Source organism: Solanum lycopersicum, chromosome 9, assembly GCF_036512215.1.
Source record: "Solanum lycopersicum chromosome 9, SLM_r2.1".
Classification (NCBI taxonomy): Eukaryota; Viridiplantae; Streptophyta; class Magnoliopsida; order Solanales; family Solanaceae; genus Solanum; species Solanum lycopersicum.
The window spans coordinates 4,467,314-4,487,964 of record NC_090808.1 but is presented as its reverse complement, the minus strand read 5'-3'; the positions used below and the strand labels follow the sequence as shown (position 1 = coordinate 4,487,964).

Genomic DNA, 20,651 nt, shown 5'->3' with positions numbered 1-20,651 from the left:
AGCGTAGATGAAAGCGAATACGATAGTCGGTATGATTATAAGTATGATCAGTGAGACAATTGCAAATAAAGGGGACATGTCGGAGCTCCGTTGAAGACGCCGGCGCCGGTGAAGGGAGAGGTTTTTGAAATTTTTAGTGGTAGAGGAATTGGGCATGATATTAATTGATTATGTATTATTATTAAGTATAGTGGCCATTTTTTTTAAAAAAAATAAATTATTTTGTATGGTTTTGGGAATTCAAGACAAGTGTACAATGCATTATGAGAATATTATATTCTAAAAATAATTTTATTTTTTTGGAATTATTGAGATATTAATGAGGATTATTAAAAGGGTGAAAATAAACGACAAAATAGTGTAAACATCATACATGAGATGAGATAAACATTTTCTTATATATATATTCGTTTCAATATATTTATCTCATTTTAACTTGACATGAAGATTAAGAATAAATAAAAATAAATTCAATTTCATGGTTTTAAATTAATAATATATAAAATGCAATAAAATATAATTTAATTATGTAATTTTTAAAAATGTCAAGAATCAGAAATTTAAAGACCTGAGTGCATCAATCTAAACTTAAAACAAAAATAATAAAATATGACTTTAGCTGGATTTGAACGTTGGTTTCAGGGTAGTACCTTCGGCTAATATACTAGCGAGTAGTAACACAAGGCTCTACTACTTTATGACTCATGATTGCACTATTAATTATATTTCAGTTTCTGCTAATTTTTCAGGTATATATACATGTATACGTGTAGAAAAAGATTTACGATTTTAACGAATGCATGTACACCCTTAACTTTTCATGTGGGTCAGCTTCTGCCTAGAAAATTAAAACTAAAGAGTGATTAAAAAAAAAGTAAATATTGTTTTTAAAACATACCAAAAAAGAAATAGAACAAACAATAATTTACCAAATTACAATTCGTTCCGAAAATCCATGGAAAGAAATCTCTTAAAAGGTGATGGGCTTGGAGTTTGTGGACCATATAAATGGTCATTTGGATCATTTCTATTAGGCCCATATATAGGAAATACAAAGATGTATACAAACAAAAACGAACGTAAACATTTGTATATACATATGCTCATTCTGAATCCACAGACTCTAAATTATGAATTTGCCTATGAGACTCCGACAACAAACCTATTAAACGTTGATGCGGAGGAGCCAATAACGTAGTCTCCGCACGACAAAGCGGGCAATTTCGATGAGAATGTAACCACACATTTATACATGGTACATGAAAAATATGCATACATTGAGACATTACCCTAACTTCATCACCTTCCAAAAATTCACCTAAACATATAGAACACATCTTCTTTTGTATCTTTGTTGTACCTCGATAAAACAATCAATTGCACCATTGAATTACTCGTGCTCGTGCTACTAGACGTCTCTTGACTTTGACTTATTGGGATAGTCGTGTTTTGCTCTGGAGGATCAGATGAATTGTTTTTACATCATGATATTATTATAAAATGTATAATAACGACGATTATAGCGCCAACTATGATACCAAGAAGGCCAACTATAACAGGGTTGATTTCGAGTTCTCTATAATGATGTTGTTCTTCTTCCATTGTTGAAGAATGATTTGATCAATAAGGTTTTGATTTTATTATGACAAACATAGTTGGAATGTTTAATTTGTAAGTCAAGTAAGGCTTGAGTATTTGTACTTATTATATATTTGTCTACATATATACAAGTTCTTACTTGGAATTTTAATTTGTTAGTATATATTATGTATAGCGTTAGAGGCACGTTTTAGTTACCATAAAATAGTATATAATATAAACTCCAAATGACTATTATTTTGGAACAAAATGATGATTTGAATTTGCATTACTTGGTAGAATTGTCTTTTTTTTTTTAATTCGATATCTGATTTGGAAATTGACTAATTGATATATGCATGGAGATTTGAGAAGTTCTAATTTGAAAGTAAATCGCTATTTACTGAAACGACTTACTTTAGCGTTGTTCTAATTTGAAGGAAAATTGTGAGGCATACGTTGAGAATTAGATACTATACAATTTATATCGAACAAGATAAAAGTTTCTCTAAATTTATGACTTGCGAAATTAAGTCATAGTTAGAGCACTTTAGGGTACAATTTTTTGGTAGGTAGATATATATAATTGCAATTTTCATAGCAAACAAAACTATAATTATGAAGCGTAATTATCGAAACTATAGCTACCAAACCTTACTATATCTATTATTTTTGTTATTTCTCAAATTTTTTACAAGTCCGATCTTGACTCTCTTCATAGCCCATATAGTTGAATATTGGGCTTTGGATTTTGGATCCAAAACATAACTTGGACAAGGTTTAAGGAATTTGCATAGAAATTTATGTTTTTTTACGAGTTATTATTTAAGCATCATTCTTATACACTCTATCAGACTTTAAGTAAGTATCTATTTTTACATTGTTCGCAAGTTAATTATATTAGAAAAAGTAATTTGTTATTCAATTGTGCACAAGTTATATTGAATTAATATAGTCTAGTATAGTCTTCATTTTACATATTAAATATTTTTAAAATAAAAAATAAAGGAACCCCCACCCCCCCACCCCAACAAAAAAAAAAGTAGTAATGATTCATGTTTCCACAAATTCATTTTGCTTGCATTCCAAACAACATTTATTTGACCTTAATATATATATTATTACTTCTTTTTCTTTAAATAAAGATAAGAAAGTGAACTCATTATTAGATGAATATTTGGACCAAAAGCTTAAGTGGAAAATAATTGTATTTAAAAGATGAACATTTTGATATATAAGTAGTGACGAGTATTAAGTATTATTATCAATAATAGATAAGAAATGTGACATTTTGACATTTCTCTCCACTTGTTCCTTATTTATTTTTAATTAAAAGTGATATTTACTCTATTTCCTTTTACTTATCTAGTTTAGATTTCCACTTATAAACGATATTAATTAATATATTATTTTACTAAAAAAAGTTAGTAACACTTTGAAACTCAAATTTGATTAAATAATCATCTAATTAAAAAGGGAGCATTTGTTAAAGTGAATATGTAATAATTTCTATTGGTTGCTGATCAGAGTTATTCATATAGAGATCAGTTATGTAGAGATGAGATTTATAAAATTTGATTATTCGTTGTACTTATTATTTTATTTTTTATATTGGATAAAATAATGTATTAATTAATTCATAACTTATACATATTTTATTTACGAAAGATTGTAAAATGATAATCAAACATAAACATAGTACACTTTCCCTTAATTATTGTAATTAAAAGCACAAGGACAATCAGTCATTTCACTTATCTTAATTTTGTACCATTTTTAATCATTGATTATAATATAATGTTATTTAATCATTAAAATAAATTATCGTTTAGCTCCCTAGAAGGTGATAGTCCTAATAAGGATGCACATCTTATAACATTTATTTTCTATTAAAAAAAAATGTTTTTCTAATATGTTTCATTTTTAAGAGTCAGAAATAAAAAAAACAAAAAAAAACTCAGTGCTTTCTCACGTTTTAGATTTTATCTTTTAAAATAATATTTCTTCATGTAGGGTAGGTAAAAAAAAATCTCACAAGAAGAATTGTCCAAATTCAAATAAAAAAATAATTTTTTTTATTTGATGTGATACTCTTTGATACTGTATTTCACATTTAAAATTGGATATCTAATTCATGAGTAATTTAGTCTGAAGGTTCATTATCGATAAATATTAATTGAAATAAATATTGGTCTGGAATTATATAAAGAAATGAATCTTGAATTTAACTTAATTCTAAAAAATAATTTATATAAAGGCAAATATATGAAACACGTGAACTTATAACTTGCTATAAAACTAAATATTTTATATACATATTTTTTAAAACCGATCTAACGTAATTTGTTGATATTCACACTATAAAAAATAAAATAAAAAACTTAATGATCCACTTGATTAAAGGCTCAATTATTAAGTAAGAGGAGCAATTTTCAATTCTCATTATTGATCAATAAATCTCCATTTATAATTATAGGAAAAATGGTCTGAAATATTTGAATTTTAATCGATATTGTTATAACGATATTAAATTTTAAAAATAATTTTTTATTCTTTACACTATTTAATTATATATTTTAAAGGTATATATGTGGCCACGTATATATCATAAATATTGCATAATCATAAATAGTAATGTGTTTATGTGAACAGATATATACCTTTAATATACACTATTAAATAGTGCAGGGGACAAACGATTCTCCATAAAATTTAATCGTAACAATAATTTTAATCGAAATAAAAGCATTTTTCAAATCGTTTTTCTCTTATAACTATTGTGTACAAAATTATTTTTTTTTTGCTCCCAAGACAAGATTTGATCGATTCTCGATCCTATGCATTTCTTTTTCAATTTAAAAATGTGTGTGTTCATTATATCATTATTGAATATGTTATTGTTACTTTAATTAGCAAATTCATAATTTGTAATGTAAATAATAAAAATTTACTCACAATTAATATTCATATCTAATCAAATAAATTAATTTCAACAATTTATATATATATATATATATATATATATACTTAAACTAAATGCATCCATGATTTTGTTACATGAATGAAATATACACTCCTAAATTCAAGTTTAGGAATGTTTTTAATACTTCTCCTGACATTTTATTAAGAGTTTCACGCTCTTACAAGAGTTTGAAATTACTTGTTATGTCATTTAGATATTCGGAGACGTATTTAAGTACAACTAGTCTAGTAGAGGAGTATTTTCAAAATTGTCAATAGTGTGAGGATAAAATAATTCGCGCCAAATTTTGATGTGACTATGGCCGCTATCGGACAGACGAAATAGATAATTTCGCTTAACAGTTAGACTTATCGAATATCAATTTTTAGATTTACTAATCCACTTGTCAACCTATAAAACACCGGTTAATTCTATAAGGATTAACAATTGTTGAGTGGGTATAAGCACTTCGCCAATGACTCAATAAATTGCAGCATATTTTTCATGTACATATCCTCAGTGAATTTCTGATTTTAATGGCTTTACAACTTAACCTATAAGAGTTAGGAAAAAACATATAATTACTCTTATACATTATGGTAAAATATTAAATAACGCTACTATATCTAAAATAAAAATGTAAGTATAGTAACTCCTAATAGTTTAACGGTTTATCGGATGAGGAAACTGAATAATTCACCCTATCCAAATAAGTCGTTAATTTTATTAAATTTTAATATGTTTCCAAAACGATTTACCTTATAAGGAAATTGAATAATCCACCTTTATACCAATAAGTTGTTTATTTTATTAACTTTTCATATATTCCCAACCGTTAAACCGTTTATTTTATTAAATTTTAATATGTTTCCAACCGTTAAACTGTCAAACCGTTAACTGAATCTCGATAAGTCAATTTTATGGTTGATTTAACGGTTACAGTTCTGTTTCGAATACCGCTACATGTAGTAGATCATGAATATAATTAAGTTTATTATTTTTAAAATTGTCAATAGTTTCAAGATAAAATAATTCACGTTAAATTAAAAAAATATTTTCAATACTTCTCGCGATATTTTATTAAAAGTTTCAAACTTTTATAAGAATTTGAAATTCCTTGTTACGTGACCAAACCCAATTAAGGAAACACCATTGGAAAACAGTTAGACATTTTAGATTTACTAATTCACTAGTCAACCTATAAAACACCGGCTGATTCCATAACGGATTAACAGTTATCAAATGGATGTACTGTCTAACCTCTAATATCAACGATATCTTCTCTTTTTTCGATGAATACATTTTATCAAAAAAATAATTTTTTAGCAGCAACAAAATCAAATGGATAAATTGATTCAAATTTTCAGTTAGTTGTCCCATTTTCATTGTTCTTCCACTTTGCCAATGACTCAATAAGTTGAAACATATTTTTCATGTACATATCTTCTGTGTTTTTTCTGATTTTAATGTCTTTACAACCTTAGCCTGTAGGAGCTAGGACTAACAAAAAAATATATATATAATTACTCTTATATATCTTGATAAAATATTAAATGAGGCTATTATATCTAAAATAAAAATGTAAATATGATAACTTTTATTGGGTTAACGATTTCTCTGATAAGGAAATTGAATAATCCGCTTCATGTTAATAAGCCGTTTATTTTATTGAATTTTAATATGTTTCCAACCGTTAAATCGTTAACTCAATCCCGATAAATTAATTTTACGGTTGATTTAACGGTTACAATTATGTTTCAAACACTCTCCACATGTAGCCGATCATGAATATAATTAAGTTCAATTAATCAAATAGAAAAGTTTTTATAAAAATTGTCAATAATTTCAAGAAAAAATATTAAAAATCTCGTATTTCTATAAAAGTTTGTGATCACGTATTTAAGTTCGATCAACGAAAATAAAAAAAAATACAATTAAGGAAACACGGTTGGAAAACGGTGATGATTCTTGATTTTTCTGTGTCAATCTCAACAGAAACCAACAAATTTGTCCCCTAAACCTCACAGACCCCATTTTCCAGCTTTCTTCTCCATTTGGGTCTCTGTCTTTCTCTCTCTATATTCACTTTTCTCTCTCTATATATCTCTATCTCCGTCCCCTTTTGCCCGTTTTGTATTGTGTGTGTATGTATGACGAATTCTTGAGAGAAAGACAACAAAGACTCAGTCAGATACAAAAACAAAAACAAAAAAAAAGAGATAAAGAAGAAGATGGGGGTGTTAATTTGGACCATTGATTTCTCTTCTTCTCTCTTCTTTGTTGCTCCTGCAGTTTTAAGGTATTCTTCAAAAATCACTTCAGATTTGGTACTTTTCTTGGGTTTTGGCTTCATAGATTGGTAATTACTGTACATCCACTATATTTACACCTTTTGTTATTAAAAAAAGAAAGAAAAATATTATCTTTTTATACTATATAGTGATAAAGATTCAATTTTTATATTGTTTGTGTTGGAAAAAAAAAAGCCTATGTACTTTTACAGAGTTGATTTTCTTGGATTTGGGCTTTTGTCATATAAATAGGGATTTTTGTTCCTTAAAGTTCATTCTTTTGTTGTATAAGAATTTGGGGTTGTGTGGGATTTCCCTTTTTTTTATTTTGGGTATTTGCTGATTTTCCAATCTGGGGTTTTGTTTGTTTTAGTGGTGGTTTGATATAGGTTTTTTTGTTGTTAGAGAAAACTTCAGTATAGTAGTTGTGTTTGTAAAGATTTAGTCTTTTTGTTCAAGTTGTTGTTCTGGTTTGTTAGTATTGAAGTTTGTCATTAGCAATTGTTGTCTCCCAAAGAGAAGGAATTGTGAGATAGAAGATATTGCTTGGTGTTATATTGGCTGTCGATGGAGAATCATCATCCTTCGACTCGTTTGTCCATGGATTCGAGTGCATCTTCTTCACATGATGAGTTAGACCTTGAGATGAATAGACAAGTAGTCATAACATGTCCACCTGATATTAATTTGCCTTTATCAGCTGAGCGTAGCCCTCCTTCGCAGCCATGGAACTCGGAACATTGTGATATTCTTGATGTCGGGCTTGGTACACAGGTTTATGAGACTGAAAGTTCTATTAGTGCGTCTAAAGTTGGAAGGAAATGTGCGAAACGTTTGGATAGTATTTGGGGTGCTTGGGTTTTCTTTAGCTTTTATTTTAGGCCTGTGTTAAATGAGAAATCGAAGGCAAAGATGGTAAGGGATAGTAATGGATATTCCGGGTTTGATAAATCTGATCTCCAGCTTGATCTATTCATGGTTCAACATGACATGGAGAACCTGTATATGTGGATTTTCAAGGAAAGGCCTGAGAATGCACTCGGTAAGATGCAGCTTCGGAGTTACATGAATGGGCATTCTCGTCAAGGGGAGCGCCCGTTTCCCTTTAGTGCTGACAAAGGTTTTGTTCGATCTCATAGAATGCAGAGGAAGCACTACAGGGGGCTATCGAATCCTCAGTGTATTCATGGTATTGAGGTTGTTTCATCTCCCAGTCTCATGGTTCTTGATGAAGAGGAGCGCAAAAGATGGATGGAACTCACAGGTAGGGAACTCAACTTCAGTATTCCTCACGAAGCAAGCGATTACAGTTCATGGAGAAACCTCCCCAACACTGAATTTGAACTTGAGAGACCCCTCCCGCCAATTAAGAGTAACCCGCATCCCAATCCAAAGAAACTGGCTAATGGATCAGGGCTTAATTTGTTAACTCAGCCATCGAGTCACAGCAACGGGGACGCAATGGATCTACTACCTGCGAATGGGAAAAGGAAAAAGGATTTCTTCCCTCACGGAAATGACGATGAGTGTTTCCTGCAAGTAAATCCTCCTTCCTATCAAACTCCAGATCTTGAAATTCACCCAACCGAACCGCATTGGTTACATGACTTCAGTGGGGTGATGAGGGATGTCTACGGGCCAGTAACAGCTGCAAAAAGCATATATGAAGATGAACAAGGTTACTTAATCGTACTCAGTTTGCCATTTGTAGATCTTCAAAGGGTGAAAGTTTCGTGGCGAAACACACTCACACATGGTATAATAAAGGTATCTTGTTTAAGCACATCTCGTATGCCATTCATCAACAGACAAAACAGAACTTTCAAGCTTGACGAGTCATCCTCAGAACACTGCCCTCCAGGTGAGTTTGTCAGAGAAATTCCTCTTTCAACAAGAATCCCAGAAGATGCCAAAATTGAAGCATACTACGATGAATCAGGAACTGTGCTAGAGATGTTGGTACCAAAACTTTGTGAAGGACCTGAAGAACATGAAGTTCGCGTATGCCTCCGTCCTCACCTTGGAGGAAACGACCTCATGTTGACCTAAGTGTAGATGTACTGATGTGCCTGTTTGGTGAAAGGGTGCACCAACTTAAGTTTCATATGATGTTGGTTTATGCAATTTTATGATCTATTTGCACACACTAGGTGTTGTTGGTAGGTTTTGCCATACTAGCTGTAGCTTCTGTTGCAACGCTATTTGGTATGATATTCAATGCTAGTTTCGGTCTGTCTATGTAGAGGGTATTCTATATTCGAATATGATTTACTTTTAAGTTTTAACTTGTTAATATGTAATGTCTTAATGAAAGAAGAGCATGTGTTGAAAAGAGTTATCCCAATCCCAAATGAACCTTAATGGAGAGCCTATCTTGTATCTAAGGACCACAAACCAAAGGCAATGGAGTCATTGGTTGTGCCCCTCCTAGAATTAAGTAATTGTGGTCAGCTCAGCATGTGACCATTAAGAAAGCTGAGTCAAATTTTACTTCTTTCTGTACAAGTGCAATAAATAGCGCATGTCATCATCAACTTCCTAAAGGTGTGGTGTGGTCAATGGTGGCAACTTGGTCCCCTCTTTGAGTATACTACTTTTTCCCTTTAATATTTTGTATGTATGAGGAACAGTCAAAAGAACTACGTGCTAATTTCATATTCCACTTGGATTAACATAGTGGGATAACTTAAAAAACCTTTAAACGATACAAGAGCTATCAATGGAAAATCGACCTTTCAGATCACTAATCGTCCAATTATCATGGTTAGATATTTCCTTTATCACAAACGTAGGAGTAAACAATATTATTATTATATCAACTAACAGACACTTCACAATAAACAAATCCTGTACTTAACCATGTCTAGAATAGGTAGAGAGACGTGTTATAGTCAACTGCTTTATATTCAATAACACCTGCCACTGATCAAAAAGAGAGCCAAAACTAGAAGCCACAAGCATCAAATATTAGAGTGAGTGGTCACAGACAAATAAAACAGTGAATATTTAAGGCATAGATAGATCAAACGGTACAGCCGAGCTTTTTAGCAAAATCTGAAATTATGAATTCGAAAAATGATAGTATACTTGATAAACAAGTTCAAGCCAAAATACGCAAAAAGTATCACCATTACCTAAAAACTACAATGCAGGAATAATAAAATGGAGTTTTCGGGGATAAAACTTAAAATGGAGTTTTTGGGGATAAAACTAACTGACGAAACCAAAAACATGAGGATTGAGGAGCGAAAACAGCTTAGTCGACCTCCTCGATCTTAGGACCAGCACCGCTGCCACCGCTAGGAGCAGGCCCATCATCACCCATGTCAGCACCCATGTCACCGCCAGCACCTTGGTACATCTTGGCAATAATTGGATTGCAGATGCTCTCCAACTCCTTCATCTTGTCTTCAAATTCATCAGACTCAGCAAGCTGGTTGGCATCGAGCCACTGGATGGCCTGCTCAATGGCCTCCTCAATCTTCTTCCTGTCTGCCTCAGGCAGCTTGGATGCAATCTTCTCATCCTTGATGGTGTTCCTCATGTTGTATGCATAGTTCTCCAAAGCATTCTTTGCCTCTACCTTCTTCTTGTGGTCTTCGTCCTCAGACTTGTACTTCTCTGCTTCTTGAACCATCTTCTCAATCTCCTCCTTGGAGAGTCTACCCTTGTCGTTGGTGATGGTGATCTTGTTCTTTTGTCCAGTAGTCTTGTCCTCAGCAGAAACATTCAAGATACCATTGGCATCAATGTCAAAGCACACGGTGATCTGAGGGACTCCCCTGGGAGCAGGGGGAATACCAGAGAGCTCAAATTTGCCAAGCAAGTTGTTGTCCCTGGTCCTAGTTCTCTCACCTTCATAGACCTGGATCAACACACCAGGCTGATTGTCTGAGTAGGTTGAGAAGACCTGCTCTTTCTTTGTTGGGATAGTGGTGTTTCTGGGGATCAACACAGTCATGACACCTCCAGCAGTTTCCAGTCCAAGAGAAAGAGGGGTAACATCCAACAACAACAGGTCTTGCACCTTCTCGTTACCTTCACCGCTCAAAATTGCAGCTTGTACAGCAGCACCGTAAGCAACAGCTTCATCAGGGTTGATGCTCTTGCAGAGCTCCTTCCCATTGAAAAAGTCTTGCAATAGCTGCTGAACCTTGGGAATTCTAGTGGAGCCACCAACAAGTACAACATCATGGATAGAGTTCTTGTCCATCTTAGCATCTCTCAAACACTTTTCAACTGGTTCCATACACTTTCTGAACAGATCCATGTTAAGCTCCTCAAATCTAGCACGGGTGATGGTGGAATAGAAATCAATGCCCTCATAGAGAGAATCAATCTCAATTGTGGTCTGAGCAGTGGATGAAAGGGTCCTCTTCGCCCTCTCACAAGCAGTTCTCAACCTTCTAAGTGCCCTAGGGTTACCACTGATATCCTTCTTGTTCTTCCTCTTGAATTCTTGAACAAAATGGTTGACCATCCTGTTGTCAAAGTCCTCACCTCCGAGATGAGTGTCTCCAGCAGTAGCCTTCACCTCAAAGATACCTTCCTCAATGGTGAGGAGAGATACATCAAAGGTACCACCACCAAGATCAAAGATCAACACATTCTTCTCACCAACACTAGTTGCCTTCTTATCCAGACCATAAGCAATGGCAGCTGCTGTAGGCTCGTTGATAATACGCATAACATTCAAACCAGCAATAACACCAGCATCCTTAGTGGCCTGACGCTGAGAGTCGTTAAAGTAGGCTGGCACAGTCACCACGGCATTCTTGACAGTGGAACCGAGGAAAGCTTCAGCAATCTCTCTCATCTTAATGAGCACCATAGAAGAGATCTCCTCAGCAGCAAACTGCTTTTCCTCACCCTTGTAGTTGACAACAATCATTGGCTTATCACCAGGTCCAGCAATGACCTTAAATGGCCAGTGCTTGATGTCACTCTGCACTGTGGCATCACTGAATCTCCTACCAATCAACCTTTTTGCATCTGCATCATAAATAAATTTGTTCAAGATATATAAACCCTACAAACTAAAAAAATTTACTCTACCAAATATTAAATACTTGAAGGAACAAATTTAAATACAATACTTATTACTTAAAATTAGATTTTCCAACCACAGCCTACTGACCAATAAAATGCCTATCATAATATGTAATTATTCTAGCAATCAGAAATTTACAACCAAGCCACACCAGACCTCTCAAAGTCAGTTCTCCTGACAACTTCACACAAAAATAAACATAGATAAAACAATAAAGTGTGCATAGTATCTAGCATTGCAACCTTTATGATTCTTCAAATATACATGTCAAAATTTAGATAGAGTACAAACAGGTTCAAACTCCATTCGGACATGTCAAACAAGATATGCCACAGAAAAAGAACCTCGAACAATTACAAATCTTCAAATAGTTTAGTTTTATGCAGATTCTTATATAGAGCTAAGCTTACAATATGAAAAGCAAATTGATCCAAGTGCAAATAAACTCAAAAATTATATGGTCAATTCAACTCTATGAGCACAAGCGAATACTAGATCATAGAAATAAAATCACTAATCATCTTCATAAAAATCCAGCGGATCTAACTGGAGATCTACAGTAGGTAAACTTACAACGACAAGATCTTAAACTTTATTCTGATTATCGACAAAAACATGAATCTATAGATATCACTGGACTAATCAAAGTAGCACAACTTCCAAAAGTCCCAATAAACTTATCATACACAAGACAGAGACACATAACACAAGCGGAAACAATATCACAAACTAGTAGCTATCATACTAGTCATGGACCTTGTAGATTATGACTAATACATTACATTTACTTACGTAATATCAAAATTTTAATTAAAAAGAACTAGATCTAGAAAAACTGTATCCAAATAATTAGTAACTGCACAAGTACGCATGAAAATATTTATCTACCCTCGGAACGTAAAAACTAGAGCTTCACAGTAAATCTAGTCAGATCTAGCAGGAAAAGCAAGCTAAAATGATAATCAATCAACAAAACATGGACAACAGTATGAAAAACAGAGATTGATACAGAATCACAGATCACATATAGTTAGCTAAACTGATTAGAACGACGGCAGGAGTATAAACATACACAGACTAATGAATCATGAAATGAAAAACTTGTAAAAAGAGTAGATCGAGATCTTACCGAATACAGTGTTGATAGGGTTCATAGCGACCTGATTCTTAGCAGCATCACCAATGAGACGCTCAGAGTCGGTGAATCCAACATAAGACGGTGTAGTCCTGTTACCTTGATCATTAGCGATGATCTCAACACGATCATGCTGCCAAACACCAACGCAAGAGTATGTGGTACCAAGATCAATACCGATTGCTGGACCTTCACCCTTTCCAGCCATATCTACTACTGTAAATCTCTCCTTCGCTTAGTGTCGGCGAGTTTTTGAAGAAAGGAGAGGCAGTAAAATGAGCTTTGAGGAACTAGGGTTTGTAAGGAGGAAGCCTGAAATGAGGAAGACGAGACTTTATAAGGAGTAGAATTCTAGAATGTTCTGAAACCCTAACACTGTGAGAATGTGTTTGTAGCCGTTGGATCTCTGATATGATGGTTTAACGGTTGTGATTCGTTTAACTTAATCTCGCTAGCCAGATTTGACTAGTTTTTGTTGCTTCCCACTTGGCCAATATAGTTTGGCTATTTATGGCTTATTATAGTAAAAATAAAAGTAATTGTTTCTTTTTTGGTTATATAAATAGCATAACTATACAAAATTATTACATTTATAACACAACAAAAATAAAAATTATATGTTACGAAATGAAATATTTGGTGTTGTTGTTGGTTTACATTATTTACAATTCAGAACTTACTTCTATCTATAATTATATTGTTTCTTCCTCTCCCTCATCCCTTTCCTCTCTTTCTGAAATCTCGCTTGTCTCTCTCTACTTTTTCAGTCATTTCTCACTTGCCTCTCTCATCTTACTGCCCAGTCTCTCTCTAGATTCTCTTCTATAAGTCTCTCTAACACTTGATACAAATTACACAAATACAAATGTATAGTTTGTGCTAGTATAAAGTGAGGGAGCGACTGAATATACAAATACAAATACATGTTTTTCTGCCCTATACACTTATAATTATACAAATACAAATTTCTCTGTCCAATTCTTTGATGTCTCTCTCGTTTTATACAAACACAGTCTATACAAACACAAATTATACATTTGTACCTCGTACTTATACAAATCAAATGCATATATACAAATATAATCATTGATACATATACATACTAGTTACATATATACAATTATCTAATCAATATACAAATAATAGTGACCTCTCTCCACTCTCTGCCCTCTCACGCATCTTTTCTCCCTCTTCCAATCTTGCTCGACTCTCTCCTCCGTCTCTCAATCTCGCTTGTCTCCCTCCTCCTTGTAACATGTAGCTACGAATTGTTATTGACAAATTATAGCTATAGAGCCTAATTGAATTATTTTGAGTGGTTAAATGCAACAATAGTATCCTACAGGGAGAGGAAGCCGACGACGAGAATTTTGAAACGCCAGAAAAAAGTAGTAGGTATACTTTAACAAAAGTCTTGTCCACAAGCAAATCAATGTTCGGCAGCGGAAAATCATCTTTGGGAACATGCTTTATTGAGAAAAATAGATGCATACGCGAACACGTCCATCCCTCTTGGGCATGGGGAAGATGTTCGAAATCCAATCAGATTCATCTTTTATCCTACATTTAAATAGTAATTCTACCCGTACCCTACTTTTGTTGTAGATTCATTCAAATTATGAATTTGTGACATTGTGTAACGATGAAGAACGATACGATCTAAATAGTGTATTCATTAGAATTATATAATACGATACAATACAATAAATATAATAATACGATAGATTATGAAACAATACATAACAATCATAATTGAAATTGAGGGTAAATGGATCAATTGATATTTTTAATTCTTTATTAGTTGTTACCATTGATCTTTCCCTTTTTAACATCTATATTTCTCACTTATTTGTAGCACATATCTTAGTGACAAATTTTTAAGCATTTAGTAATATTAAGACACATAGTTTTAAGCGTAAAATCATGATATCGATAAAGATTGTACAAGTATAATATATTATGATATAATAAGATTCAGAGCTTACAAAAAAATTTGTGGTTCATATAATTTTTTATAAACATCATCTTGATATTGTTTTATTTTGGTTTGGTTCATATAATCTAGATATCAAATTCAATAAACTATACTAAATTAACATCCTTTTTTTGGTCAAGGGCATTATTGAACTAGTTAAAGCTCTCTAAGATGGTGTTGTAATTCTTTTTTTAGCTTTAACAAAGAAGGTCAGCTCATCAACAAAGAAAAGGTGAAATTTTTTGAGACATGCTGATCAGTTGATTTTGATCAGGAATCAAAACTTGTCAAGGTAACTTTCAATTAATCAAAGATTGAGATAGAGTTGCTAACAATAGTTCATTTGAATTGACTTATTGATAACGCTTAAACTTACTTCTCAAATAAGAAGTAAAGCGGTCGTATCAAATAAAGAACCTAACTAATGATGTTGGGATCGTTTTCATGAGGAAAATAGTTCAAACTTAACTTTAATCTATTATTACTATTATTTAGTCAATTATTTTCTTAAAAAACAAAAGACAATAAAAGGGGGGTTTTTATTTCTAAATTACTAAAGATAACTAACTAAATTAAAGTAACCAACTAACCGAATCAAACCTTAGAGTTTAATCAATTAATAACAGTAACTAGGATTTAAGTGTTTCCCACATGCTCCTAACTTGATAATTCTAACTATAACAATTCTTCCGTAGTATCTTGCATGCAAAATGATAAGTTATGTATTTCTAAATCCTTGGTCCGGCATTTAGAAAATTTCACTCCGCACCTTTGGTCCGGCTACGTGTGTTGCTATACTAACCCTTACCTTTACCTCATATTAAGCATTGTATTCGATATTTGACTAAGTTATTACCTCTTACCAATCAATACTAGCCTATTAGATAGTATACACTAAATTTATGTTGATAATTCTTTTCCTATTATCTACCTCCTTGGTCCGGCAAGTAGCATTAAGGCGAGTTCTAACGTTGGCCATCCTTTAAAAAGACTTCTAAACAAAAGAATTATCAATACATGCAAGACACTATTCTAGAATTGTTATTTTAGTTAGATTTTACCTCATTATTCACCCATGGTTCCCACAACCCTAGTTATGAAATTTAGTTACTCATAGTCATAGTCACAATATTTATATATATAATATAAGAATTCATGCACTTACTTCAATGAGAAAGAATAAAATCCAGAAATTTACTTGATTAATCGACAAAATCACCAACAATCAACTCCAGAGAAAAGTGTAACAATCCAAAGTCTAATATCCAAAAAATTCTATTAACAAAGAATCTATCATAAAAGTATCTAATAACCAAGAGTCTAGCCCCAAAAACGAGGTTTTTCCAACTATTTATAAAAAACAAAAACCTAATAAATGAAGGACTATAATTGCTGGAAATCTGTCAAAACGCGGCTGGGTCGACGGACCTAGTGACGGGCCGTCGTGGTCACGACGGGCCGTCATGGTCACGACGGGTCATGGTCACGACGGGCCGTCATGGCCTCCGTCATCCTATACTTTACAAATCCTTCTGCTGCTTTCTTTATTACCCTCGACGAACAGGTATGACGGACCGTTTCAAGAACGACGGTCCGTCGAGGGTCTCCGTTCCATAACACTTAAACTTCCTGGAATTTGGGTACTGGACTACTTCTCTAATCATCACGACGAACCAGCAGGACGGTCCGTCATGCACTTCGTAACCCCACACTTGGTCAGACTTCCCCATCTTCCTTCAGCAGCTTCACTACGATGCCACCTACGGACCGTCACAAGCACGACAGACCGTCACAAGCTCCGTAGATGGTAACTTTTCTGCATTTCTTGCTCAAAAACTTCTGCGTGTTCATCTTTAGACAGATTTCCTGCAAATAAAGAGAAACTTACATAAAAATCAATACAAAAATGCTTTTGGACACATACTAAACTTAAGGAAAAAACATTAAAAATACCGCGAAATCACGGTATATCACTTATTTTGTATGTTTTTAAGTTAAAATAATCTTTAAGCAGTTTTGAAATGTTTGAATAACTTGAAACAATGATTATAAGCGTTTAGTTTTAAGCTAAAACTTCACAAGTCAGCATCAAAGACAACAAACAATATAACGTTTTAACACCATATTTCATCTTTGTTTCCACATTTTTATGGTCTTGTCACCCTCACAAGTAATAAGTATTGTACCAGTAACATCATATGTGAGAGCATATATAGCAACATCGGTATCTATAGATAATCCAGGTTGAACCTTCGTTCGAGCCATAACGCGTATACTTTTCTTGTGATGAGTTAGTGTTTCCATTGTCTTACCATACCTTATATCCCACAACTTCATAGTTGAGTCATGAGAACTCGTTACAACTACTTGAGGATGCGAGAGGAGAGTCATAGTAGACGAAATAGTGTTTTCATGTCCAGAAAAAACATGAATGTTTGTTTTAGTTCGAATATCCCAAACTCTGCATACACAATCCCTAGACCCTGTGTAAAAAACATAGATTGTAGGATGAATAGCCAAACAATATACACCATGAAGATGACCATGAAATGAATGAATTGCCTTATTTTGTTCGAGGTCCCAAAATGTTACTTGTTTATCGTCTCCAGCTGAGAACATATTTTTGTTGCGAATAACAATGCCTCTTACATGCCCAACATGCCCCGTCAACGTGAACTTTAGCCTACCACTTGCTAAATCCCATATCTTGATAGTGTTGGGTTATGGGCCTTTTTCCCTTCCTATGTGGATAAATAAAAGTCCAATTTGGACCAACCCATTTTTTCCCATAGGCCCATTCTTATGAGACAAATATAAGCCTATTTAGGTCTTATTTTCATATACACAGAGAGTTTTTTCAGCAGCCAAAAAGAGAGAAAGAGAGCAGTTTTCGCAGTCAAAATTCAGCCCTAACAGCCAACTTTAAATTGCGATTCCCGTTTCGTTTCTTGTCCGATTGAGCTGATTTTTGGACAGCATATTATCTTCATCTCAATATTTGATTAGGAACTGACAGAGTTGGATTTGGTGGCCTGCAGCTTCAGTTTTGCTGTCGTGAACAGTAGCTGCGAAATTGATGATTTTGCTCCTTTAATTCTCTAGATTTGGTGCAATCTTATTTTGTTGTTGCTCGTTGTTTGACACTTATTTTGTGGCCAATTTTGGAGAACAATATTGTAACTCTTGGTGATTATAGTGGAGCTTTTGGTCCCGTGGTTTTTTACTCTTCACATCAAAGGGTTTTCCACGTAAATCTTGGTGTCCTGTGTGATTGGTTTATTATTGCCTTGTTATATTTGTTTGGTTGAATTACTTGCTGCCTTACTATCATATTGCTTGTGGTTGTTTGTCTTCTCTTGGTTCAAATCGAGAAGGGAAAGTATAGACTTGGGTATTCTTCCGCTGTTATCTTGTCAGGTATTCTTTGTTAGTGCCTTATCTTTCCCAACAAAGTGGTATCAAAGCATTGGTCATTGTTGATTGTCGATTTGAATGATGGAGGCAAATATGAGTAAAATGGTGTGTTTAAAAGGTAGTAACTATCATATTTGGAAAGACAAGATGAAAGATCTTCTATTTGTCAAGAAGATGCATTTACGTGTGTTTGCTTCTAATAAGCCTCAGCCTTTAAATGATGAAGAATGGGAATTTGAGCATCTGCAGGTTTGTGGTTATATTAGACAATGAGTGGAAGATAATGTTAGAAATCATATTGTGAATGAGACACATGCCAAAAGTTTGTGGGACAAGCTCGAGACACTTTATGCTTCGAAGACTGGCAACAAGAAGTTGTTCCTATTGAAAAAAATAATGAATAGCAGGTATTAAAAGGACACTTCTATTTTTGATCATATTAATGATTTTCAGGGTGTTCTTGACCAACTGTCCGGAATGGGTGTAAAGTTTGATGATGAGATACAAGGACTTTGGCTTCTTAATACTCTGTCAGACTCTTGGGAAACTCTCCGAGTTTCTTTGACTAATTCTGCTCCCAGTGGTGTTGTAACCATGGAATATACTAAGAGTGGTGTCTTGAATAAAGAAATGAGAAGAAGATCTCAAGCCTCATCTTCTTCAGCTTCACACTCCGATGTTTTGGTTACTGAAGATAGGGGGAGAAACAAGTCCAGAGGTCAGAATGATAGAGGTAAAAGTAGAAGCAAGTCAAAGTCTAAATACAAGAATATTACATGTGACTATTGCCACAAGAATGGGCATATCATGAAATATTGTTACAAGCACAAGAGAGATATGAGACAACAAAAGAGAGAAGACGATAATGAAAATCGTGTTGCTGTTGTTGCTAATGATGATCTTCTTGTTTCTTGTGATGCAAATGCCATTAATCTTGTTCGTGATGAGTCTAGCTGGTTTGTGGATTCTGGTGCTACTTCTCATGTCACGCCAAAGAAGGAACTATTTTCTTCTTATACTCCAGGTAATTTTGGAACGTTGAAAATGGGCAATAATCATGAAGTTGAAGTTATTGGCATTGGTACAGTTTGTTTGGAAAGTAACAATGGTTCCAAATTAGTTCTCAATAATGTCAAGCATGCTCCAGATGTTCGCTTGAATTTGATTTCTGTGGGATATCTTGATGATGAGGGTTATGTTAATACACTTGGTGTTGGCCAGTGGAAGCTTACTAGAGGTTTGATGGTTGTGGCCCGTGGTGACAAGTTGTCTAACTTGTATGTATTTCAGGGCTCCATGTCCAGAGACTCAGTAAATTTGGTGGAGAATGATACTTCATCAGAGTTATGGCATAGAAGGTTGAGTTGTATAAGCGAGAAGGGGATTGATAGTTTGGCTAAGAAAAATTTGCTTTCTGGAGTGAAACAAGCAAAGTTGAAGAAATGTGTTCATTGCTTAGCCGGTAAACAGAAAAGAGTTTCTTTTCAGAGTCATCCGCCTTCAAGAAAGCTTGATTTGCTGGAGTTGGTACATTCTGATTTGTGTGGTCCTTTTAAGGTAAGATCTCATGGTGGTGCACTTTACTTTGTGACTTTTATTGATGATCATTCTCGCAAACTCTGGGTATTTCCTTTGAAGTCCAAGGATCAAGTACTTGATGTGTTCAAGAGTTTTCAGGCCTTGGTTGAAAGACAAACAGGGAAGACATTGAAATGCATCCGCTCAGATAATGGTGGTGAATATATTGGTCCTTTTGATAGATATTGCAGAGAGCAGGGTATTAGGCATCAGAAAACTCCTCCAAAGACTCCTCAGTTAAATGGTTTAGCAGAGAGGATGAACAGAACTCTAGTTGAGAGGGTTAGATGTATACTTTCAGATGCTAAGCTGTCAGATTCCTTTTGGGCAGAAACACTTAATACTGCTACTTATGTTATCAATTTATCTCCTGCTATTGCTTTATATGGTGATGTCCCTGACAGAGTTTGGACTAGTAAGAATGTTTCTTCTGATCATCTTAGAGTCTTTGGGTGTAAAGCCTTTATACATGTTCCTAAGGATGAAAGGTCAAAGTTGGATGTTAAAACTAGGCAGTGTATCTTCATTGGTTATGGTCAAGATGAATTTGGCTATCGTTTCTATGATCCTGTTGAGAAGAAACTTGTTAGAAGCCGTGATGTTGTGTTCTTTGAAGACCAAACAATTGAAGATTTTGACAAAGCTGACAAGGCTGATTTTCAGAGTAG

At 33.8% G+C, this 20,651-nt stretch overlaps 2 protein-coding genes across 2 annotated transcripts; one reads left to right on the top strand and one right to left on the bottom strand.

The window, feature by feature from the left end:
• Positions 1 to 6,294: 6,294 nt before the first annotated feature.
• LOC101254022 (uncharacterized) lies at positions 6,295 to 9,163 on the top strand. Its single transcript, XM_004246378.5, has one exon. It carries the CDS (start codon positions 7,399 to 7,401, stop codon positions 8,878 to 8,880), a length of 1,482 nt encoding a protein of 493 aa, XP_004246426.1. The 5' UTR covers positions 6,295 to 7,398; the 3' UTR covers positions 8,881 to 9,163.
• A 709-nt stretch (positions 9,164 to 9,872) lies between these two features.
• LOC101247151 (heat shock cognate 70 kDa protein 2-like) lies at positions 9,873 to 13,504 on the bottom strand. Its single transcript, XM_004246354.5, has 2 exons — positions 13,011 to 13,504; positions 9,873 to 11,823 (listed from the first exon to the last, which is right to left on the bottom strand). Exons 1-2 carry the CDS (start codon positions 13,222 to 13,224, stop codon positions 10,088 to 10,090), a joined length of 1,950 nt encoding a protein of 649 aa, XP_004246402.1. The 5' UTR covers positions 13,225 to 13,504; the 3' UTR covers positions 9,873 to 10,087.
• Between the last annotated feature and the right edge of the window lie 7,147 nt (positions 13,505 to 20,651).

What these genes read in the sequence shown, in the direction of transcription:
- LOC101254022 (XM_004246378.5), top strand. Translation starts at nt 7,399, where the DNA reads ATGGAGAATCATCATCCTTCGACTCGTTTGTCCATGGATTCGAGTGCA.
- LOC101247151 (XM_004246354.5), bottom strand. Translation starts at nt 13,224, where the DNA reads ATGGCTGGAAAGGGTGAAGGTCCAGCAATCGGTATTGATCTTGGTACC. An exon ending in CCCTATCAACACTGTATTCG is followed by an intron (nt 11,824 to 13,010) that starts GTAAGATCTCGA and finishes TTTATGATGCAG; the next exon opens with ATGCAAAAAGGTTGATTGGT.